The sequence below is a fragment of the Sciurus vulgaris genome (genome assembly GCF_902686455.1).
Source record: "Sciurus vulgaris genome assembly, chromosome: 12".
NCBI lineage: Eukaryota > Metazoa > Chordata > Mammalia > Rodentia > Sciuridae > Sciurus > Sciurus vulgaris.
Window position 1 is genome coordinate 64,359,120 of NC_136473.1, and position 25,475 is coordinate 64,384,594.

Below are 25,475 nucleotides of genomic sequence, written 5' to 3' on the forward strand. Positions count from 1 at the left end.
AGAAAGGTTATTTAAAACTCATTTTCTCCTTTATGGTTAAGAAACATTGTGGAACTACACCTCAGTAGGATGTATTCTAAAGCATAATCCTATTCTACCTGAGATTTCAACGAAATTTACCTGGAGGAGCTCTAATTTAACAGCATACCCTTGGCTGATGCAAGGCTCAAGGGCATATCTAAAAATCTGCCAGCCAGGGTTCTGTGACTAGTTTATTCGTCCTTTGTCCTTTCTTCTAGAATGCTTCTTCAATGAAGTACTGGTTAAGAGAAACAAAACATAACCATACAGCCTCCCTAGACCTTGTCTATTTTCAACTCCTTTTGCCTCTAGAACTAGAATCTCCTCTGGAGGGACAGTATGTAGGAAAGAGGGAGTTTTGCCCCTGTCTTTGGTAATGCTGGTTTCCTAAAATCTGATCACAGAATCATTCAAAGACAAAATTTTAAATGTGCCTTTTGTAAATGCAAGTAATTCATTAAAGGATTTGCTTTTGTATATGTTTCATTTCAAACTCTGAGTTTCAACTGATGAATAGGCTAACAAAATTAGAGGTTACTTTGTAGGTGTGTTTTATCAGCTTCTGCAACAGTAAAATTCGGCCAAAATGAAAATCAAAGACACCTCTGCTCTATCTTTGGAGGCTCCAACAGTCATTAGCACCAAGAACTCTGCCCCCATCATATGTGTGTTCCCTGTCTCTCACATTCCTTCTTCTTTTCCTTTCACATTCCTTCTTCTTTTCCTTATTTTATGGTTTACTAGCTTGGGACATTTGTTTCCATTTTGTTTTGGAAAATGGAAATATGTCTCACACTCAAAATAGGGAATTAAAAATGTGGTATCACTTATGATATAAATACTACAAAACAAATGCATTTGATAGATTTATATTAGATCCTAACAATTATGGACTGTGAAAAATATGATGTTCTGATGTAAAAGCCTGGTCAGTGTACATTTCTGAGGCTGTCTGTGAGCAAGCTGGACCTTCTTTAGTCTCCCTGGAACTGTCTGGATGAACACTAAGTACCCATGCTACCTCAGACAAGAACTGCAAGGGGTTCTGAGCTGTCCTATGAGGGACAACTAGGAAAAATCTCTCCACTGGATTGAAGGGAGACTAACATGGGTGGTGTTAAACATGATTTTTTTTGGCAGAATGTTTTTTCCATGTAAGAAATGAGATAATAAGCTGGGAGTCAAACACAGAAGCAAGGGGAACGATCTTCTCTTTCTTTGTGCAAGTGATTTCCCCTTAAAATATCTAAGGAAGGAAAGTGAGAAATAGAAACATTGGGAGTAGTAGAAAGTCTGTGAGCTCAGAAAAATGGAGCCAAAATACAAGATTAAAATTTTGACAACTGTTTAGAGAAATTTACTCAAATATAACCCAAATTGGTGCTAGTAATTGATAAAGGCAATGGGAAAAGAAGTAATAAAGAAAAACAGACTTCTAGATAAAGAGGTAAAAAACAATGCAACTTAGATTTGGAAGAATAAAGAAAAGAGGGAAAAAATGAAACATTTTAGCTCAGAGAGATTAAACTTTCATTTTTCTTAAAACTAGTTGGCCACCATCATTTGACTTTCATATTTTTAAAAATTATTTATTTTTTTTATTTTTTACAGACTGCAATGTTCATAAAAACATTTAAAAGCTTTCCTTATTTTGAGCTTTAATGTAGAAAATAGACCATATAGGTGAACATGGATTTGTGCTTTGACCTTGCTTCTGTCTAATGAGACATGAGGTATTTTTTGTTGGGGACAGAGTTCTACATTTATCTATTTAAAACAAGCTAATTAAATGTGGATCATATCCTCTAGTCTTTGATGCTGAATAACTTTATATCCATATGTTTTTCATTTGCTCATGGAAAATATCACCTTTCATAAAGTTACTGTGAGGATTATATAAAAACTACCTTTGCACAGCACCTGGAACTGTCAAAGAGACAGCTCCAAACTTATTGTTAAATATCTGCTTTAATTTAATTAAGATTTTTTGTTATAAAATCAGGAGCTTACCTTAAGATCACGGTGAACAATGCACTTTTGATGACAATACTGTACGGCAGATACAATCTGAAATAAATATTTGGATAAAATAGTCAAAATTATTTTATGGTAAAAACACTAATTTTTCTATAATCGCCACCTCCAATTTAAATAAATTACTAACTCAGATTTCAAAATAACAGTCATTTCACTATTCCTTTAGTTAAGAAAACTATACAGATTTAAGTGATAAAACATTTGCTTTTTAATGTTGAAAATGTGGAAAGGTAATATTGTCTTCCTAAAACATACTATAATATTTTTTGTCAGAGCCCATGAAGTTTTTGTATGAGTTGTCATCATTCTCTATTTACATGACTGAACATGTATAATTTGTATTTTTGGCCAAATGGTTTATTACAATGTTGAAGTAAGTACTTTAACACACATGAATTAGCATTCGAAATAGCCTGCTAGAGCTAAAAAACAAAACTCTGATGTTAGGAATAAAATCAAATGTGTTCAAGGCATGTTTCCTCAATTTATTAAGAACTTATTAAAGTATTTAGCAATATCTTACATCATATTTTTCACAGTCCATAATTGTTAGGATCTAATATAAATCTATCAAATGCATTTGTTTTGTAGTATTTATATCATAAGTGATACCACATTTTTAATTCCCTATTTTGAGTGTAGACATATTTCCATTTTCCAAAACAAAATGAAAACAAATGTCCCGAGCTAGTAAACCATAAAATAAGGAGAAGAAGAAGGAATGTGAAAGGAAAAGAAGAAGGAATGTGAGAGGAAAAAATTTGAGGATTAAAAGACCTCAATGATCAAAATTAAAAATGAAATTTAATCTTACACCTCTCACTAATTCAAAAAAGCAAAGTATTCTACACCTATTTTGTACATAGCCATAATTTTTAACCATTACATATGGCTCATTGGTGATAAGGGCTATACAGGAAAGACAGTATAAATGAATTTAAAGGCCAAAAATCTAAAGTGAGAAATAGATTATAAACAATTTCATGACAGTTCTTTACTATATAAAATAGGGAAATGGGAAGACTCTGACAGCATCAATAAAAGGCTGTTTTGTATTATATCTGATGTATATGACAATAACCATTTTAATGCACAGCAGAACATTCAATTTTGTGGATTCATTTAAATGTAAACACAGTTTGAATGCTGAATGTTGGTTAGTTATTACAAGTGAAGAAAGAAATGATATTTTTTAAAAGTCTAAAAGTGATGTGACTAATAGAAATATGGGTAAAAAAAGAACCTCAAAGTAGAGTGAAACTGATATTTTGGTATTAGAAAGTAATTCTAAGGTATATTGAAATGGTTCAAAGACAGAGAAGACATGAATTCAAAACAAAATAGTCAACATAAAATGAGTAATATATAATTGAATTCATTTGATTCAATAGTTTATTGAGTACCTGCTATGTGCAAGAAAATGTGCTGGTCGCTAGGGAAACACAAAAATGAACGCTACATGGACCCTGCTCTTAAGGAGCTTACAATCTGGAAAGGGAAAACATGTACATGAGTAACTATAAAACAAGTTAACACCATAGAAGCAGTGGTACAAAATAATGAAAGAATAATAAAAGAATAATTTCAGTTAGAAATGCTTCCTGGAATGGGTTCTATTTGATCTAAGCCATTCTTGAAGGATAGAAATATTGAAAATGTTAAGATTTTGGTATGCAGAAGTAGGAGTAAGGTGGCAAAATGCATTAATGACAAGGGGGCACAATGTTATTTAAAAAATTGATGGGAAAATGATGAGATTAGGGAACTCCCTAAGTTCCAAAGTAAGCAAGTACTATAGAACCACTATGTTTTGGGGTAGGATGATTGTGAATGTTTATGATCATTTAGAAGTATGAGTCTTTAAAATACATACCTAACAACAAATATTTGTATCATTAGTCTTTTTAAGCAATATGCTTCAAAACTCTAACACCTAATTTTCACTAAATTATGTTTGCTGGTCACAGGACACTACACATTTATATGCATATTTTATTGGATATACCCACAGGTGATAGTGTGTCCATACTACCAGGCTACTTTTGTATCTCAGATGACAGAAATTTGCTGATAATGTTATTATCTTTTACAAGTCACACATCTGTATGATATAGTGGAGGTGTACTACAAATAATGATTTGCTTATCAGACATTGTCAGAGGCCGTGCATTTCACATTAGACACAACAGTCTCCATGAAAGCAGTTCCATAGGCATTTCTGGAATCAAAAACTCTCCAGGCCTTTAAACTTTAAGAATGGAAAGACAATTAAAGAGAATGCTCTGTATTAAGGATGCATTCTTTTTTTTGGGTACTGGGGATTGAACTCAAGGGTACTTGACCACTGAGCCCCTTCCCAGCCCTATTTTGTATTTTATTTAGAGACAGGGTCTCACTGAGTTGCTTAGCACCATGCTTTTGCTGAAGCTGGCTTTGAATTATCAATCCTCTTGCCTTAGCTTCCCAAGCTACTGGGATTACAGGTGGGCATCACTGCACCTGGCCTAAGCATGCATTCTCACAAAAAATGACCTCTGAGCTAGCATTAATTCAATGTGGTGGTTCATAGTTTACTATGCTAGCCTTACAGGGAACAGATTCTGCCATAGAGAAGTTATGGCTTCTGACTAACAGCAAAAATCCCCATCCACAAACCAGTTTCACTGCATTATTCTATGGTTAGACTCTCCCATCTCAAACATTCTGTAACCCATAAATCTTAAATATTGTGGGAACTTCTTGATGATCCTTCTACAATAGACCTTGAAAACAGGATTTATAATCAGCACTGCACTAACCTTAAGGCTACAGGGTTCAGTGTTTCCTGGGAAGGTACAGTGGTTAGTGTTGCTCTGCCATTACTTACAAGTGGGTCACAAATTCTTACGCTGTAAATAGTGGTTGTGATACTGGAAGCAATACTATGATTTTTTTGTAGCCCCTCAAATTTCAGGAATGCAGAGGTACTTGCTAGGTGATGGCTGATAAAATAGCCTTAACCTGTCACATATGTCTTTGGTGTATCTCACAGTGGGATCAAAGACATGTACTTGTACACCTTTGGTAATGTAGTACATCCTTTTAATGTTAAAAGAAAAAAGTTTATAAAACACAGAGAAAATAAAAATAAAATGTACTTTTATTAATTTTTTAGGAGTTTGAGTTAATTCCAGAGAGAAAAACAAGTTCCTCAGAAATAAACTCCAATTTTGGGGGAACACATATAGATATTAAATATATTTAATATTTACAGCACATAATTTTAAAGAAAATATTTTTCATTGTTTTATATTTTAAATAGCATTAATTTGACACAGCCTCAGCAACATGAGGAATATAAATCTGATTTCTAAATAATTCATACTTTATTCAAAGAACCAAACCAATTTTAGTAATTATTTGAGCTATAAAAAATAATCCTTTTTCTTTTTTTCAGTGCCAGAGATAGAACCCAGGGCTGCATGTGTGCAGGGTATATGAAAATATCTTTGTTATAACTTCCTATCCTGCTTTTGTCCATCAGCAAAGATGGTAAATTCTTTACAATGGCAAGCATTTTCAACTTAACTAATTTCATACAGTACCAAGTATAATTTTCTAAAAATACACATAAGTATTTTAGAAAAGAAGTAAAACTACCTAATTAAAAAAAGTATAAGTAGCATTCATCTTTAAAATATACATTAATATACCAGTGGAAATATTTAATCCCAATTGGAATCAACTTGCAAGTCTACTACTAACTGAAACTACTGTGACTAACAATGAAAGAACAACAACATTTAAAGTGAAGTTTGTAGGATTTACTTAAGAGTAAGCTTGGAATGCATTCTACTGTCATGTACAACTAATTAGAACAATTTAAAAAAAATTTTTTAAAAAGAGTAAGCTTGGACTTCCATCACAGGACAGCAAAGAATTTAACAGTAAGGGGCTGAACATAATTCAGTTTCTTAATGTTGCTTTTCTCATTACTAGTTGTTTTTAACTTCACTGTTTTAATATTAATACTTCTAGGAATCTATCCTGAAAAAAGGACTAAGCATGTCTTTGGTATAAAGCATTTCACCAACTATGCTTAAAAAAGTAATAATTCCATAAGATATAAATAATAAAGTTTTCACTAAAAGAAGTCACTCCACAATCATTTTGGAGAATGCCATGTCCAGAACATCAGGTATTTACCTCCCTTGCCCTTGGGGACATCTGAGTGTTCAGTATGTGAACATACTCATAACTACCATAGAGGCAGATCATACGTGGACATTCGGTGTTGTCCAAACACTGATCATTGAACCTCTAATTGTAGAATCAGTGTTTATGCTTAGAGAAGAGGTACTGAGCCATTTTAAAGGAAAATTTTAAATTCACTGAGGGAAAGTTTAGGATACAATATGTTTTCTGCTGAAACTTTACTTCAGAATATTTTATGAATGGTTTACAATTCATTAATTAGTCATTCTATTATAATTTATTAAGCAAGCTAATTTTAATTACCTCAATCATTAAAATTAAAAATAAAAATTCTAGATAGACTTAAATTATTTTTCCTTATTTTATCATTTCTGTAACAAGTATTCAATTGAAGCTGAATTGTAAATATAAAGGTCTTACCACAATCTTCTGCCACATATGCATCATGGTTCCTTCCCTACAAGGCTAAATAAAATTAACTGTATTCTTTAAATCTGTGAGTTTTAAATTTCTACACATCTTTAATTATAAAAAATAATATAACAACCTCTTAAATAGTACACATATATGCTGTATACATAAAGTTAATAATACTTGATAAGAGTTACTGGATACAGGCATAAAAGGATTAAGTGTTTCTTTTCTATCTTAGTCTAGTCTGCATTTCCAAGATTCAAAAAGTTAACAAGATGAGTTTCACTTTAAAAAATTCGCTATTTATGACCATATAAAAGTAACTATCTGCAAATATTTTAAATTTAAATTCAGGAAAAACAGGCTTCTTTTCCAGGAGCTTTCCTTTCTTAAGAAGTATGACAAATCATACTTCTTTTAAAATCGTACTTTAAAAAAAGTCATGTACTTTTAAAGTCCAGTTTGTGATACTGTCCACTGTACATCACTGAAAATATCAGCAAAACAAAGTTGAAAACTACTTTCCATACCTGCCTAAATTTTGCACGGGCCTCTTTCTCTTTCATTCTTCCATGGGCAACTAAGTAATCAAACACTTCACCTGAATCAGAAAGGTAAAGCAGGCAGTAAAATATATGTAGATTTTTGGTTAACAATATATACAATATCAAGACTTTGCCTTATTTATAAAGAAACTTTTGGCCCACAATTTTCTGCTATGTCTGTGTAAGTCACAACCTAATACACAAAGAGTTAAAAAAATAAAAAAGGAAAAATTCCATACAGAATTGAGTATCTGCAGCAATTTATGATTTAATAAAACTCTTTAAAAATTATAAAAACATAACAAAGAAAACTTGTTTTCTGCTTTCAGGTATTATGTAAAAATACAGTCAACTCTTTATTATTCATCCAAATAAAGGGAAGCCACAGCATAGGTAATCAAAAATTATATTTGGCTTTGTATTAGGGCCTCCATTTCAAACAAAATGTCATATTATGTTGGATCTCTGTTTTAAATTCTTCCCATAACACAGTCTTGGTCAAATTCCATCTCACTACTTAACTACCACATTGATTTTTTTCTTTTTCTTTTCATATTCGGATTATGTTTATTCTTATTCTACTCATTCATTCCGGTAGCTAACTACAAATTATATAGAATTAAATCATCCTTGTATGTATCTCTATTATCCCCAAACTACTTGGAACAGTTTCATAATATCTGTACTTTATTTATATCTTCATCTCTATGACAGAATACAAAGCGCACAGGCAATAAATATGTATTGAAATAATTTGAAAATAACTAGAAGCTAAAGATAATTTTTGCTGGAGCCATTATTCACATGTTCCTAAGTTTTTTCATGTTTTTCTAGTTAGTAATAGTTTAGAAAACAAACCAATCTTTAGTTACAGTATTAAGAATATTTCTCAGTATCAGAGAGAAATTTATTTTGTGTCCCTATAATTTATACCATACATACATGAATATCAAAATTTCATAAAATGACTTAAAGAGTTCTTATACAGTACAGCAGAGTAGTTAAAACCCAAGCTTTAGAATCAGACCAATTTTGGCATGAATTCTGGTTTAGTTCTAAGTAGCTACTAAGAAACATTTAGATTTCTAAACTTCATTAATTGCCTATTCACATGGCTAGTGTGAGGAATAAATGAAATAATGCATGTGCTTGGCACAATGACTGGCATATAGTAAGCACTCAATAAATGATATATTTATGCCTAGGTATACAGTTATATTACATATACATATATGCAATATCAATCCTAGGATATAGCAAAATATTAAAAATCAAATATGTAATGGATGTATGTGAGATGAAACTTATATATCTACAACGCTTAACAATATATTGTATCAAGAATACGTGATTAAATGAGATGAGAACAGAGAAATGAATTGATGCTCTAGTTGATTCATCAAAGCAGTTAATTCTAGATATGTGTTAATAGTTGTTAATTCCAGTTAACCCATCGAAATAGTCAATTCTAGATACGTAGATTTAGGCTGGGAAAGATGTGTGCAAGCGTTCAAAAATTTGAATCTACTCATAGGTTATTCCTAGACTGCTCATACTACAGATAATTATGTGACTCAGCCCTTTGCTTATTATATATTGCTGGTGTATGACTTGCTTCCCCGACTCCATTGTAATCTTCTTGAAGGCAGTGAATTTATCTTTGCTCACCTGTTTATTCCCAGGACCTAGAATATTACTTGGTAATTGTTTAATAAACATTGTTGGCATGAACAAAAGAAGGACTAGACACACTATTCCAGAGTAGCCCTGACACCAATTTTTATAGGTTCCTTTGGATTTAACATTGTTCAAAAATCATAAAGGGTTTCCCTCACTTCCTAATCACTGAAGATCGTTGCTTCATTAGTGAATTAGAATCAAGTGATCGACTCCTGGCAAAGAGGTAGCTGTCTGGCTCAACTCTTGCTCACACTAAATTTCTAGTGTGCATGTCACATCCAATCTTAAACTACCTGGATATTTCAGAAGAAAAATATTCAGTGTTTTATTTTCCAGAGTCACCCTGCCATTTGTGGAATTTGTGGAATTAAAGGGCAAGAAAATGATTCTAGATTTACTGCCACAGAACCATGATACTTGTGTTACAGAATCACTGATCTGCAAGAACCAAAGAAAAGCTATCACCAGGAATCAGAACTCAGTAAGAGACTGGCTGGTTTGGGTTGAATGCCAGAAACCACCTCCCCATCCCACTCCCTGCTGCCTCTCCCAGTTATGCTACTGAAGGAGAGCAGTGATGACCTGCGAGTTTGTTCCTCCAGCCATCGCTCCCCTTCATTAGCACCAATAGAGAGTTGACTGTACTTGGTGGTAATACGTAAATCAGCTCACCTATCAATATTAACACAGCCTTTGGTGGACTTCACAGTAGCAGAAAGGTATGCACAGATTTTAGTGGCCTATAATTTCTCATTTCAAAGCATGCCTAGTCCCCAAATTTATTTATTTATTTTTTTTAGGAAAAAATAGTCTAATTGAACTAAAACTAACATTCCTGTTAAGCTAACAGACTGGTATGGATATCTAACTAAAGGATAGAAAAATAAAAAGTTCATTATGCAATATTTTCAGGTTTATTAGTTTTATTATATAAAAACATTTTATGCAAATTTCCATGACTATATAAATATAATTGTGAAAATCCAATAATAAGCGTTAATGACCCAGGTTTTCATGTTATGTCAGAAAACCTATATTGAAATGTTTTTTTCAGAATGGAAAAGGTTTGTAAAAAGCAAATCTACTAAAACATTTAATTGGTATAAACAACTTAAAATGTAATCAAGTATGTTTAATATTTATAATAAAAGTTCTGAGAAATTTGAGACCATATAAAATATAGTTTACATGCTACAGACTAGAGTAAATCCTCTTTACTTCAGTTTTCATAAAATCTGTCTCACTAAAAAAATCTATTAACTTTGTTAGCTAGAAGGACTAAATATTAAGTTAAACACTAAGTTTTTCTATTGATTCACAAAAAGTTAATAGACCAAATAGTGGCAGCTACCCTTTCTTTTCCAGTTGCTTATATTCTCTAGGCCTTAAAAATGTTTCTTTAAGTATTCTTGTTTTACTTGTTAAATGATTTAATTCCATAAATTTTGGATATATTTCAGAGAAGTCTTAACAAAAATAATTTTGAGTCAATGTATTGTTAGTTTAAAAGAACATGGAGTCCCCGGCCCCTCAGATGGGGAAAAAAAAAAAAAGAACATGGAGAAGATAAATAGATTTTCTATTATATCTTGGCACTTAAAAAATCTACAAATGTATCTTGCTATCTCCTTGTCAATGCAGTACTCTAACATAAAATATATAGACTGAAGCTTATTTAAATTGAAACGTTTTATGGATTATCTTAGAAAATGTACATATATTGAAAATCTGTCATTATGTGAACAGTCAGTGAAATAAACATCTGACCTAGAACAAAGTTTTACTATGGACTTGATTAAATACTTCTAGTACTGAGATTCTATTTAGAGCCAAGAGCTCCTAATCATATCATGACATATTTAAATATGTAAATCAAAACAATACTAAGATTTCAAAACAAAAAAGTCCCTAAGTATTTTTTAAATAAGTCAAAAATTCTATTTATAATGTAGAACCAAAAGGTCTTGAAAACAAACACTGAATTTTCCTTAGGATTATGATTTAAAGGCATTTCAATAAATTATAGATTGATTTATAACCCTGAAGAAAAATGTCATGCTGAACTGTTATTAATTCAGTGTCATTAAAGAGAACTTTTTCAATCCCCCTCATTTCTTACCCCCACTCGCATACTCCATGACTAAATAGAGGGTCTTCTCTGTTTCTATAACTTCAAACAATTTCACTGTAAAAAGAAATTAGAGATATAACTTTTTGATTGTTAGCACAGAATGGATATATTAAGAAATCTAAGGTAATACTTGACAAGTGGAAAATTGGAGTATTTGCTAAAAATGTTTAAAACTTTAAACTCAAAAAGTCTCTCAAGAGTTATTACTCCTACAGAAGAAAACTACTTGCTAAAAAGTGATTTGGAAATAACTTCTTAAGTGAAAAAAGTTTCTGAGATTTAAAAAAAATTTACCTTTTCTAATTAGAGTAAGATAATAAAAACAGAAATCTTAAAATCAGAAAAACAGAAGTTTAATCAAAGCTTAAAAGAGACTATACTATAATGAGGTATCATAAAATATTAGGTAAGCTTTGATAAAAACAAAAAAATCTAAATTTATATGACACAGTTGAAAGTATTCCCACAAATAATCACATTAATAGCTATACACAGATAAGATTTGTAAATGCTCAAGAAACCAGGGTAGAAAAATGAATAGATTTTTAAAGAACTGGCTTTTTACTTTTTACAATTATATATAATAATATATCTGATCAATAAATTTATTGTAAACATGGGGGAAATCAGAACTTACGAAAATAAATGCATTAAAACTGAAAGTATTTTCTTTAAAATAAAAATTTCTTTTGCCCATAGCTAATATCAAACTCAAGTGCATATTATCAAAATACCTGGAATTCATATTATATAAATATGTAAATGGTATGCAATCTCTATGTAGCAAGATACATTACTAAAGAAGATAAAAAATACTGTATGCATGAACTCCAAGTTATATCAATTATTTTGGTAATGAGCAGATGACAGCAAGGTAGTCGAAAATACAAGCTGTAATCTTCAGTTAACTTTCTTATCATCTATTTTTATACAAAGTATCACTTTCCCAGGTTATCACTTTCTTTCAGTTTATATAAAGCATCCTTAAAATTGGACCTTTTCAAATACCCTCAAATTAAGGAAATCATTGTGTTACTAATTGGATGTATAAATTTCATACCTATATTAGGATGATTCAGTATCTTCATTATTCGTACTTCTCGAAACAGCTGTTAAAGAAAACAGGTAGATATATTTCTGTTAAAAAAAAAAAAAACAAGACTCAAGCAGAGAGCCAATTGAAACACTTATTTGAAAAACTCCACCTGCTTTCAAAAGACACAGCAACACTTCGGCAATAAACAGAAATGAAGTGTTTCTCAGTGCCAACTCTGCACAAATGAGCTATGTAACTTAGATCAACAGGTCAGCCTCACTGAGACTGGGTTTCTAAAAGAATTTTAACTAAGTGAAAACAAATGGTTCTGTGCCTGTGTGGTAAGTGAATGCACTATATGCAATAACACTTACACTATATTCAACAACTCTCTGACTAGGAACAAAAGAAAAATACTATGGAAATGAAATCAAATGATCCTTCATAGGATCTTTATCCAGAAACAACCTTCACTGGGGGTCCAACTCTTTAAAGATATCTCCTTTGGCTGATCAGACATTTTAATGAAAGATTCAGGAGCATTTTTATATAGACTTGTAGAATAATAATAAAGGATAGCAAAATATATTCACTACTTTATATAAAACTAAAACAAAATGACAAGAAATTACTTGAAAAACAAATGTTAAAATTTTCTATATGGCCCATTTTTCAAAGGTATGATGTGGCATTTTTTCCATCTCTCCTGTCTTTGCGTATGTGTTAGATTCTAAATCAAGCAATTTGTTCAAGAGAAGAGAATAACCAAGACTTGGTGATATTCCAAAAAGTCTATATTAAGACATATGAGTTGTGTCAGAATAAAATCTAAATTCGGTGCTTCCAGAGGTGACATTCCTCCAAAGAAGATATATAATGGCTAAAAAGAAAACGAAAAGATGCTCAACATTGTTAATTATTAGGGAATCAGAAATCAAATCTGCAATGAGATACAACCTCACACCCATTAGGATGACTAATATCAAAACCAAACAAAGATGCAAACAAAACACACCCCCAGAAAATACTAAGTGTTGGATGTGGTGAAAATGGGACCCTTGTATACTGCTGATGGGAATGTCAAATGATGAAGCTGTTGTGGAAAACAATATAATATGATGAAACACAATATTCTTAAAATAATTAACAGAATTACCACATGATTTAACAATCAGTTCCACTTTTAGGTAGATACCATATTCTCAAAATAATTAAAATCAGGGACTCTAACAGATATTTGTAAACCAGTGTTCACAGCAGCATTATTCACATTAGCCAAAATGTGGAAGCAACTCAGAATTTATCAACAGATGAACAGATAAACAAAATGTGGTATATACATACAATGGAATATTATTCAGCTTTAAAAAGGAAGGAAACTGACACATACCATGACATGGACTGAACCTTGAGGACATTGTGCTAAGTGAAATAAGCCCATCACAAAAGGACAAATATTGTATAACTATATTGATAAAAGGTATCTAAAGTAGAGTGGATGAATTCATAAAGATGGAAGGCAGAATGAGATTGCCAAGGGCTGGGAGGATGTGGGGTGAGAGGGATACTGTTTAATAGGTACAGCATTTGGGAAGATGCAGCGTTCTGGAGATGGATAGTGTTAGCTGCACAATGTGAATATACTTAATGCCATTGAACTGCACACTTAAAGATGATTAAAATGGTAAATTGTATGTACATTTTATCACAATCTGAAAAAGTAAATAGAATGGTACAAAAGTCCATCAATAAAATTTCATCCCAATGGAAAAGCATAATAATACTTCAGGTTTACCGGCTACAAAAAGCTTGCCCTAGCTATCCTCAATATTCCTACACAAGATCTAGGAAGTATATAAGTCTGTTAAGTGTATATATTTACATAAGTAAACTTTTATGAAAACCATAATACTTAATAACTAAAAATTTCACGACAGTAAATGGAATACAAAGACAAGTTCATTCACATTCAAGACAATCCCTTTCTCTAACCATGAAGCATATTCTTGATTTGTGTTTGGCACAAAGAACACTCAGCTTAACCTATCAGTGGCTTTCAGAACACTTGAGATTTCCTCCTCAGTTCTCAACCTATCTTTCTGACCCTCTGCCGTCCTCTTACCTTGTTGACTGCTCAGTCTTCCACTAGATCCTCTCCCTGTTCTTCAGTCTTTAAACAAGGGTCTCCTCAGTGTTCAGCTCTTAGCCCCCTTTTTCTCCCACTCTACACTCTCTTCCTGGGTGCTTTCATGGCTTCAGCAATTTGTTGCAGACCCCTACATTCATATTCCTTATCCAGAACATTTTTTAAATCTCAAAGTTCATATCCACATTATCTACTCCATATTTTCACTTGGCTCACAGGAATACAAGCCCGATAATTGATTTCTCACACTGAATGGGTGGTTTACCAATGCCATTAGATCAAAATCCATGATTGTGAACCCCAAGATCCCATTTCCCTCTCCAGCCTCATCTCATGATGCTCTTGCTCCAGAACAACTGCACTCCAGTCACCCGGCATTTCTCCTCAGTTCTCTGTACTCACTCGGTCCTCCTCTGATACTTAGGGGCTTAAAAAATGTGTCCCTCTGACTGGAATGAATGTTCTTATTTGTTTTTTGGAATATAAAATATTTCAAATCTTTTGAAAAGTACAAAAATCAATATAGTATCTCTGAATTTATCACCAAGATTAAAACAAATGATGTATTGTCCCATTAGGTTACATTTTTATCTTTTTTATTTTTAAGAATTTATGAATTTTGGTTACTATTTTAATAAAGTATTATTAAGACATTCCAGTCAGAACTAGACACTCAACCATCTCTTTTTCTCCCTTTTCATCCTAAGCATTACCCTAAGGACAGTACATATCATTGCACGCTTTTTCTACATGTAGCAATGTTACTTTTTGTGCTTTAAACTTTAGATAAATGGAATCATATTGAATATATCTTTCTAAACTTATCCTTTAAACATCTTGCTTTGAGATTTGTCCCTATATTTAGAGAGAGAGATCTGGCTGATCCATCTTACTCACTGTGTTCTATTGCATTATTTGAAGACACCATCATTTATTCAGTGTCCTACTAAAGATGCTTAATTTACTTCCACTTTTCACTGTGGCAAACATTGCTATAATGAACATATCTGAATGCTTCTCTAAGGTATACCTAGAAATAATTGTTTGATAGTGGGGTATACACATCTTAAATTCTGTTAGGTCTTGCCAAATTACTAGCTTCAGCCTCTGCCCCACTCCGCATCTGAAGGCCTAGTACTGAAGAAATAGCACTGTTTTCAGTGCCTCGATCACTCTACCTTTGGGGCCCCACAGTCCTAATGACTTTTTTGAGCTCCAGGTCACTCATGACAGTGCTGACCTGAGGCTCTAACAAAGGGAAGTAGCTTCCAACCAAGAAGGGCCCCTTGGTGTTCTGGACTCTTCACCTCCCAAACAGGGCTAACAGGTTTTTAAAAAGCGACTATTAGCTTTTCCTGGGCTCTTGTTGAAACTGAACACCTGACCACAGAGGCACAGCCACATTCACTGACCAAACTGCCTTACTTAGATGTGTGAATCAGGACAAGGTAAGAAAGGCAGCACCAGAAGTCGTTTCACACACACACAAATTTATTTTTTAGAGCAGTTTTAGGTTCACAGCAAATTGAGCATAAAGCACAAAGTTTTTATACCCCCTTGCCCTTCCTAAACACACACAGCTTCACTCCCAACCCCATCAAAATCCCAAACTGGAGTAGTGTATTTGTTTTAATCAATGAACCTGCACTTAACAAACCATTACTGCTCAAAGCCTATACTGTACATTAGGGTTCACTTTGTGTTGTATATTCTGTGAGTTTGGACAAAAATATGCTAAAATACCCTGCAGTCTACCTATTTACCCCCAGATCTTGGTACCCACTAATCTTTTTACTGTTGCTCCATAGTTTTGCCTTTTCCAGAATGTCATATATTTGGAATAATATGGTATGTACCCTTTTCAGATTCACTTCTTTCACTCAATTATAGGCATTTCAGGTTCCTCTGTCTTCTCAAGGCTTTATAGCTCATTTCCTTTCTGTGCTGAATAATAGTTCACTGTCTAAATGTTCAACATTTTATTTATCCATTCACCCACTGAAAGATGGCTTGGATGATTCCAACTTTTGTCAATAATCAATAAAGCTGCTATCAACATCTGTGTGCAGGTGTCTGTGTAGACCTATGTTTCCACCTCCTTTGGCAAATACTGAAGAGTGCAACTGCTGAATCACATAGTAAAAGTATGTTTAGTCTGATAAGAAACTACCAAACTGTCTTCCACCATGGCTGTACCATTATACGTTCCCACTAACAATGTGAGAGTTCCTGCTTCTCCACATCCTAAAAGCATTTGGTGTTGTCAGGGTTTTGGCTTTTCACCATTTCCAACAGGTGTGGATATTTTTGTTGATATTTCATTATCGTATTAATTTTCATTTCCCTGATGACATGTGAGGTGAAGCATCTTTCCATATGCTTATTTGCCATTTATACAGTTTCTTCAATAAGGTGTTCGTTCAGATCATTTCTCCATGTTTTATAAGCAAATTATGCTGCTTGTTTTCTTTTCAAAACAGTTTTTGAGGAGGCTGTTCCAATCCTCAATAACACCAGATGCCTGTGGACAATGAGGAGCTTGGAATATACATCAGATACTGGTTGATTCATTTGTAACATGAGAGAATGGGTCCTTACTCTGGGCAGTCCTGGAGGCCCTGGGCAAAAGGAGCCAGAAGTTACATACTCTCATTTCTTCCCTGGGGGTCTCAGGGAAGTGAGGACCTTAGTCTGAGTGGTGTGCCCTTAGGTCAGCAGGGAAGAATGTGCCTAGAATCTGGGTGAATATTCAGAGTGAAGCACTGAAGGTACACTCCACCCTAAGACAGAGAAGATGCTACTCCTGCCTGTTATTTTCCAGAACTGACCACAGGGGTGGAGCTCTGTGAGGTCTCTCCTGTTTTCAGTGGGGACCCCCCTCATAATGTACTCCGTCTTCTTACCTGGGCTTCTGACCCCACCTGGGCCTCTTTTCTCTGAAAACCTGATCCCCCAACCCCAGACTAAAGCTCATCTCCCTGATGGGCACTTCATCAGAGGGCTACAGCCCTTTGCCTCCCAGGGCTGACTGCAAAGGGTGACTCGATGGGTTACATTTTCAGGAGCTCTAGACTTATGGTTTCAATCTTTTTTTTTTTTCCTTCTTTACATGTAACTATAAAATCAAAACTCATAAATCTAATTATCCTAGGTTTTAATGTAACCAAAAAATGTTTAAAAAAAAACAAATATTATGACAGTTTATTTTGTGATGATTTTCATAAAATCATTCTATAAGCACTGAGTAATAAAGTCAGCCATTTAAACATTTTAAAATCATTTTTAAGAAAACTACTTAATTTTAACCAAGTTAATTTTAAAAAACCACTGGACATTATCTTTTTTTTTTTTTATTGTAAACAAATGGGATACATGTTGTTTGTTTGTACATGGCGTAAAGGCATACCATTTGTGTAATCATAAATTTACATAGAGTAATGTTGTTTGATTCATTCTGTTATTTTTTCCCTTCCCCCCACCCCTCCCACCCCTCTTTACCCTCTATACAGTACTTCCTTCCTCCATACTTGCCCCCCTCCCTAACCCTAACTCTAACCCTAACACTAACCCTTCTCTCCCCCTCATTATGTGTCATCCTCCACTTATTAGCGATATCATTCGTCCTTTGGCTTTTTGAGATTGGCTTATCTCACTTAGCATGATATTCTCCAATTTCATCCATTTGCCTGCAAATGCCATAATTTTATCATTCTTTATGGCTGAGTAATATTCCATTGTATGTATATACCACAGTTTCTTTATCCACTCATCAATTGAAGGGCATCTAGGTTGGTTCCACAGTCTGGCTATTGTGAATTGAGCAGCTATGAACATTGATGTGGCTGTATCTCTGTAGTATGCTGATTTTAAGTCCTTTGGGTATAGGCCAAGGAGTGGGATAGCTGCGTCAAATGGAGGGTCCATTCCAAGTTTTCTAAGGAATCTCCACACTGCTTTCCAGAGTGGCTGCACTAATTTGCAGCCCCACCAGCAATGTATGAGTGTACCTTTTTCCCCACATCCTCTCCAACACCTATTGTTGCTTGCATTCTTGATAATCGCCATTCTACTTGGGGTGAGATGGAATCTTAGGGTAGTTTTGATTTGCATTTCTCTTATTACTAAAGATGGTGAACATTTTTTCATAGGTTTGTTGATTGCTTGTCGACCATCTTCTGTGAAGTGTCTGTTCATTTCCTTAGCCCATTTTTTGATTGGGTTATTTGTATTCTTCGTGTAGAGTTTTTTGAGTTCTTTATAGATTCTGGAAATTAATGCTCTATCTGAAGTATGAGTGGAAAAGATTTTCTCCCACTCTGTAGGCTCTCTCTTCACATTGCTGATAGTTTCCTTTGTTGAGAGAAAGCTTCTTAGTTTGAATCTGTCCCAGTTATTGATTCTTGCTTTTATTTCTTGTGCTATGGGAGTCCTGTTAAGGAAGTCTGATCCTAAGCCAACAAGTTGAAGATTTGGACCTACTTTTTCTTCTATAAGATGCAGGGTCTCTGGTCTGATTTCAAGGTCCTTGATCCATTGTGAGTTGAGTTTTGTGCAGGGTGAGAGATAGGGGTTTAGTTTCATTCTGTTGCATATGGATTTCCAATTTTCCCAGCACCATTTGTTGAAGAAGCTATCTTTTCTCCATTGCATATTTTTGGCACATTTGTCTAGTATGAGAAAATTGTATTTATTTGGGTTTGTGTCCGTGTCCTCTATTCTGTACCATTGGTCTTCCTGTCTATTTTGGTGCCAATACCATGCCTTTTTTGTAGTATAGTTGAAGGTCTGGTATTGTGATATCCCCTGTTTCATTCTTCCTGCTAAGGAATGCTTTAGCTATTCTGGGTTTCTTATTCCTCCAGATGAATTTCATGATTGCTTGTTCTATTTCTGAAAAGTACATCATTGGGATTTTAATTGGAATTGCATTGAATCTGTATAGCACTTTTGGTAGTATGGCCATTTTGACAATATTAATTCTGCCTATCCAAGAACATGGGAGATCTTTCCATCTTCTAAGCTCTTCCTCAATTTCTTCAATGTTTTGTAGTTTTCATTGTAGAGATCTTTTACCTCTTTGGTTAGATTGATTCCCAAGTATTTTATTTTTTTCAGGCTATTGCAAATGGAGTTGTTTTCCTCATTTCCCTTTCAGCTGTTTTGTCGCTTGCATATAAAAATGCTTTAGATTTATGCGTGTTGATTTTATAGCCTGCTATTTTGCTGAATTCATTGATGAGGTCTAGACGTTTTCTGGAGGAGGTTTTTGGATCCTGTAAATATGGAATCATGTCATCCGCAAATAGTGACAGCTTAAGTTCCTCTTTTCCTATTCGTACCCCTTAATTTCTTTGGTCTGCCTAATTGCTCTGGCTAGAGTTTCGAGGAAAATGTTGAATAGAAGTGGTGAAAGAGGACATCCCTGTCTTGTTCCCATTTTTAAAGGGAATGGTTTCAGTTTTTCTCCATTAAGAATGATGTTGGCCATGGGCTTAGCATAAATAGCCTTTACATGTTCAGGTATGTTCCTACTATCCCTCTTTTTTCTAGTGTTTTGAGCATGAAGGGGTGTGTTGTATTTTGTTGAACGCTTTTTCTGCATCAATTGATATTACCATATGATTCTTATCCTTAAGTCTATTGACATGATGGGTTATGTTTACTGATTTACGGATGTTAAACCATCCTAGCATTCCAGGGATGAACCCCACTTGATCGTGGTGCACAATTTTCTTAATATGTTTTTGGATATGGTTTGCCAATATTTTGTTAAGGATCTTTGCATCTATATTCATCAAGGATATTGGTCTAAAATTTTCTTTCCTTGATGTGTCTTTGCCTGGTTTGGGTATGAGGGTGATATTAGCTTCATAGAATGAGTTTGGTAGGGTACCCTCCTTCTCTATTTCCTGGAATACTTTGAGAAGTATTGGAATGAGTTCTTCTTTGAAGGTCTTGTAGAACTCGGCTGAGAATCCGTCTGGACTTTTCTTGGATGGTAGATTTTTAATGGCTTCTTCTATTTCATTGCTTTATATTGATCTGTTTAAATTGTGTATGTCCTCCTGGTTCAGTTTGGGAGGAGCATATGTCTAGAAATTTGTCAATGTCTTTGGTAGTTTCTATTTTGTTGGAATACAGATTTTCAAAGTAGCTTCTCATTATGTTATGTATCTCAGTGGTGTCTGTCGTGATATTTCCTTTTTCATCACTAATTTTAGTAATTTGAGTTTTCTCTCTCCTTCTCTTTGTTAGTGTGGCTAAGGGTTTGTCTATTATGTTTACTTTCTCAAAGAACAAACTTTTTGTTTTGTCAATTTTTGAACTGTTTCTTTTGTTTCAATTTCATTGATTTCAGCTCTGATTTTAATTATTTCCTATCTTCTACTACTTTTGCTGTTATGGAATGGAAGTTTTTGTAACTGGTCTCCACTGAACCAATCTGCCAGAACTCTTACTCTACAGTCCCCTGCAAAACTCAAGTCACAGCCCTGCATCCACAATGTGCACAGCTAGTGATGTTCCCTGCACCCTTACACTTTCTGTAAATGATGCTCACCAAAGGTTATTGAGGTCCCAAACATGTTTGTCACTGCAAATAGGTGATTTGGCTAATATATGTGCTTTATATTACCACACCCTCTGCTTAGAGTCTCATGGGGCTAAAATCAGAGTATTGTCCAGGCTGTACTTTCATCTGGAATTTTGACTGGGGAAGGATCTATGTCCAAGCTACTGCAGTTGGCAGAATTCATCTTCTTTAAGCTATAAGACTGCAGACATTGGCTTCTCTCTGGCTCTCAGTTAGAGACCACCCTTACCTCTCCTTGCCAAGTGGGCTTCTCCAACATGGCCATTTACTTCTCAAGCCAGCAATGATAAGTGAGTTTGCTTAGCAAGACAGGCTTATTAATATAATATAATCTTGGGAGTGAAATTCTATTACCTTTTTCCTGTTACTAGTGGGAACCAAGTCACAGGCTACGCCCATAACCCAGGGAAGGGATAACACAAAGGTGTGAACACCTGAAGGTGAGGCTCACTGGGGGTTGCCGTAGAGTCTGTCCAATATGATTAAACTTTACATAAACCAGTGAATTATAGGTTTGTTATTTAATGCAACAAAGCAAATGAGATACTTTGCAAATACTGAATAAAAGCTGTTAACAAAATTGCTGTTCAACTAGGTGTGGGTGAATGAAATGTAAAAGATTAAAATAAAATGTAAGACTGTGCTCTCAGATTGCTTCCTGAATATCATTAAACTCTTCTTTCATGAGCTAAAATAGAACAAAACTGGAAATAGTAGCAAATGTATTGTGAATTTGAGTGTGATTTATACAAGATAACCAAAGTAGAATTCCAATTTGTACACTCAAATTGAAAAAAGAAGCTTTGACCTTATGTTGGTCAATGAATGTACACTCTTGTATTCAATTACAATGTTAAAAGATTGTATTCTTTTAAATAAATTCTCCCTTTCAGCCCATGAAACAGGGCTCGTACCCTAATGCCTCTTACTTTGGCATAGGCATTTCCTATGTACTGGGAAGGGCAGCCAAGGAGCTATGCACGAAAAAGCCATACCACCTCCTTGACTGACTTCTTTTCTTTCTCTTCTGTCTTGAGAAAGCACATCAAATTACAAACTAGTGAGGACAGTATTGCTATATGGAGGGCACTGGTTAATTTAAATTAAATTACTGACAAACTTGGTAGTTTTCTAGCAGGAAAGTGGCTATGATGTATCTTAAAACTAACTGAAACATACTGATGTCTCCTGGTAGCTCCATATTTGAGCATAACTTACCTAAAAGAATAGATTAACCACATATCCTTCAGGCATTGTTCCCTAAATGATGTTACTTTTTTTATTTCATTGCTTTATAAATGGGCTTTTAAACAACACAGTTCATGAATTTAGTCCTTGACCAGTACCCAGAATGTATTTATTCCACTTTTATCAAGAACAGAGATGAGCTGGGGACAGGATTAAGATAATCTTGTGAATATTAAGGTATCTAACAAAAATAGCACCTGCACAGAAATCCACTCTGCTTTTGCTGGGAGATGAAGCATGAGAAAATAGTTATAGACAGGGCCAATGTTCTCATCAGAAATTTTTATTCTAATTAAAACAATAATACACATTCATTGGGGTTCCTGCATCTCAAAGATGTCTTAAATACATTATTCTAGACTTAGTTTCCTCTCCTTCAGCAGTTTTTGACAAAGAGTGAGAATAAAACTGTAACAAATAAGAACATGAAGGTATGTGTGGGTTGGGAGTACATTGGCTAAATGATAGGCAGTTGTGCAAAAGGAAGAGTGGTTGCTTTTGGAAGGAGTGGATATTTTATATGGCATGCTGCTTAAGGACAATAAAATGCCAGAATCCTGTCCCATCAATCAATCCTCAACTCCCTGTCCCCCAGAAAATGACTTGTCAGTTAGATTTGGGTCACACTATAAACTGTGTACCTCCAAAATTCCTGTTATATCCCTAACTCACAGTGTCACATGACTGCTCTTATATACAGATAGGGACTCAGAAGAAAATAAAGGTTAAATGAGGTCATACAGGTGGTACCTTAATTCAGTATGACTGCTGTCCTTAAAGAGGAAGGTACACCAGGGATGAGCTGGTACAGAGGAAAGGCCATATGAGGCCACAGTGAGAAGACAACTATTTGTAACCCAAGGAGAAAGTCCTCTGTAGGGATCAAGCCTCCGCTGTTATCTTGGACTTCTAGCCTCCAGAACTGTGAAAAAATTTCTGTTGTATAAGTCACAACTTATTATGGCATTTTATTATGGAAGCCCTAGCAAACTAATACATTAACCCCCTCAAATCTAGAGGATTTTGGTCAACTAAACTTCAGCCATGGCTTCAGCAAAGATCTAAGATATCTCTTATTCTCCATGACACCCTTTAAACCCTGCCTAAACCTCTTTATTTTTCAGTTGGTCATATAGAAGAAAGAAAACCAAAGTTAATGTCAGAGTCTTCGGCATGAACTATGTGAGCTAGAATGGGCAGGGAGAACAAGGGAAGTGAGCCACATATGCACCAGTGATCTTTTAATCCATAGTAGGTCCTTCCCAACAAGGGTACCAATCTTATCAATGTTTGTCTTTTCTTAAGAAAGTGGACAGGGTTGAAGGAAGAGGCAGGAACTTTAGACCTTTTTTAGAAGTTTATCCTGAAATGGAGAGTTGTTGATTTAAAAAAGACAATTATTCTATGTGTCATATGTTCTGGGTACAAGTAAGGAAAGCAGAAGTGCTTACAAGTGTAAATTAATCACACGCTAGTATTTGAGCTTCCGAGTCTAATTTTTAGCTCTATTTTTTATTTCTCATTTTCAAACTGTGATGTGATGCTTCTAGCATACATAAATTTAGCAACAGAGCTCCAAGTCTACTAATCCCCTTCAAACTCATTGCTTCAGGTTTGATATGAACCAGAAATTAAGGCCAAAATTTTTTGAAATTGTATGTTAAATAAGAGAAATAAATGAGTGAGAGCTTGAGAAGAGTCTTCTGTGACTAAAAAGTAAGAATTTTACAATTTAGACTTGATGATAGCTACTTTAGTTGTTCAGAGGCCTTTACTGTTGTTCCTTCTTGGTTCTTGGCTTAGTTCCAGATAACTGAAGCTAGTAAACAATCTTCAACTTTATGGAAGATATTTACTTTTCAATTCAGTCCTTCCAGGTTAAGGCTGAGTATAGGATTAGCTAAACTCCATGAGCATAATCAATATTTGCCTTGATTATGAGTATTTCCCTTTTTTCCTTCTGATCTCTTATGTTCCTTCTGTCCATTACTCCTTCTGATGGTGGGAAAATCTGTTATATTTAAAACTAGTTAATTGGACATGGCTTAGTCTACTGTCATTCCAGTTACATGCAGAGCATCACAGTGAGGAGCCAACCAAATGCACATCAACTTCTCTGCAGCAGACCTGATAGACTGTGTGGTTCTTTTCCTCATCAGTGTCATGGGACTTTTTCACAGTTTGCTTGGTCTTGAGGCAGGTGGAGGGCAATGCTGTAGCTATGGGAAACTTGACAAACAGTGACCAAGCTATCCTGCCTGGGAGAGCTCTTCCCAGGAAAAAGCCATAGGAAACTGAGGAGGGTGACATGCAGATTTCTTGTGCCTTTCAGTACAGCCTTCTTGGTCTTTGTCTATTTTGTTCTGATTTGAGTTTTAGGAACTTAAATCTTTGTCTTCACTACAATATTTGTAAACATCTCATTTGTATCTCTAACAACAGTTTACCAGCTTATTAATGCAAAATAGGGGCACCGTTTTATCACCCTGCAGGTGACGTTCAGTTCCAAGAGACTGCCAGGTCTTTGGCTATACTCCCTCATAGGTACCATTCACTGAGGGAATACATATGTGATTTGCCTACATTAAGAGAACACTACAGACAACACTTTCAGCTCTTTAATTTCTAGAATCATCAAGTCACTCCTCTTTTGGCTTTCAGACATCTTACTGGGATACCAAACATCAAAATTATTGCTAGTAGTACTATAAAAATTTAAGCTAACTTAAGCCAAGAATAGGGTACACACTTAAGAGTCCAACCTACTTGGGAAGCTAAGATGGGAGGATTGCCCGAGTTCAAGAGTTTCAGACCAGCCCAGGTGACACAAGGAGATCTCATATCAAAAAAAAAAAAAAAAAAAAAAAAGAAAGAAAAAAATTTAATCTTAAGTTCTTCCCATGAAATAGTAGCACAGGGAAAGAGACCTGAGTATAATTAAGTATACACTGGGTTATTCTAGCTAAAATATAAAATAATTATTCAGCATTACTTCCTAAACTTTAAAACTTATAATCAATTTTTCATTGCAAAGCACCAGAAGGAAATGATAGAAGAAAGACTGTCAGTTTCCCAAAGTTTTTAACTTCACAGATAGATTAGGTTATGAGATTCTTATTTCTTATGAACTGGTATCAATTTTACATTACTTGAGTCTCTCCTATGGCCTTGTACCACTTTGGGTACAAGACCGTGTTCAGTAAATGTAGCTGTTTCAGACAGGAAATTAAATAACTTCAGAAAGAAGATATTAAGTTTATAAACATTAAATTTAAAAGGATGGTAGTAATATCATAAGAAATTATGGAAATTCAAATTAAAACAAGGTATAATTTTACATCTATAAGGCTAGCAAAAAATTACAAAACATGAAAATACAGTATTGCCAAGAACGTGAAGTAACAGTAAATATCATACAGTGCTGGGAGAAG

General features: G+C 34.4%; 1 protein-coding gene across 4 annotated transcripts in view; it reads right to left on the reverse strand.

Annotated features, from left to right (window-relative positions):
• Window positions 1-25,475, reverse strand: part of MARK1 (microtubule affinity regulating kinase 1) — a 155,127-nt gene that overhangs the window by 30,701 nt on the left and 98,951 nt on the right. For 2 of the 4 annotated variants that reach the window (XM_079106786.1, XM_079106785.1), the window contains exons 4-7: window positions 12,083-12,131; window positions 11,011-11,076; window positions 7,197-7,267; window positions 2,032-2,088 (exon numbers count right to left, since the gene is read on the reverse strand). In XM_079106786.1, coding sequence (XP_078962912.1) covers window positions 2,032-2,088; window positions 7,197-7,267; window positions 11,011-11,076; window positions 12,083-12,131 — 243 coding nt within the window. Of the gene's footprint in view, window positions 1-2,031; window positions 2,089-7,196; window positions 7,268-11,010; window positions 11,077-12,082; window positions 12,160-25,475 lie in introns of those variants that run through there. The other 2 variants (XM_079106787.1, XR_013758219.1) reach the window with 2 other exon arrangements.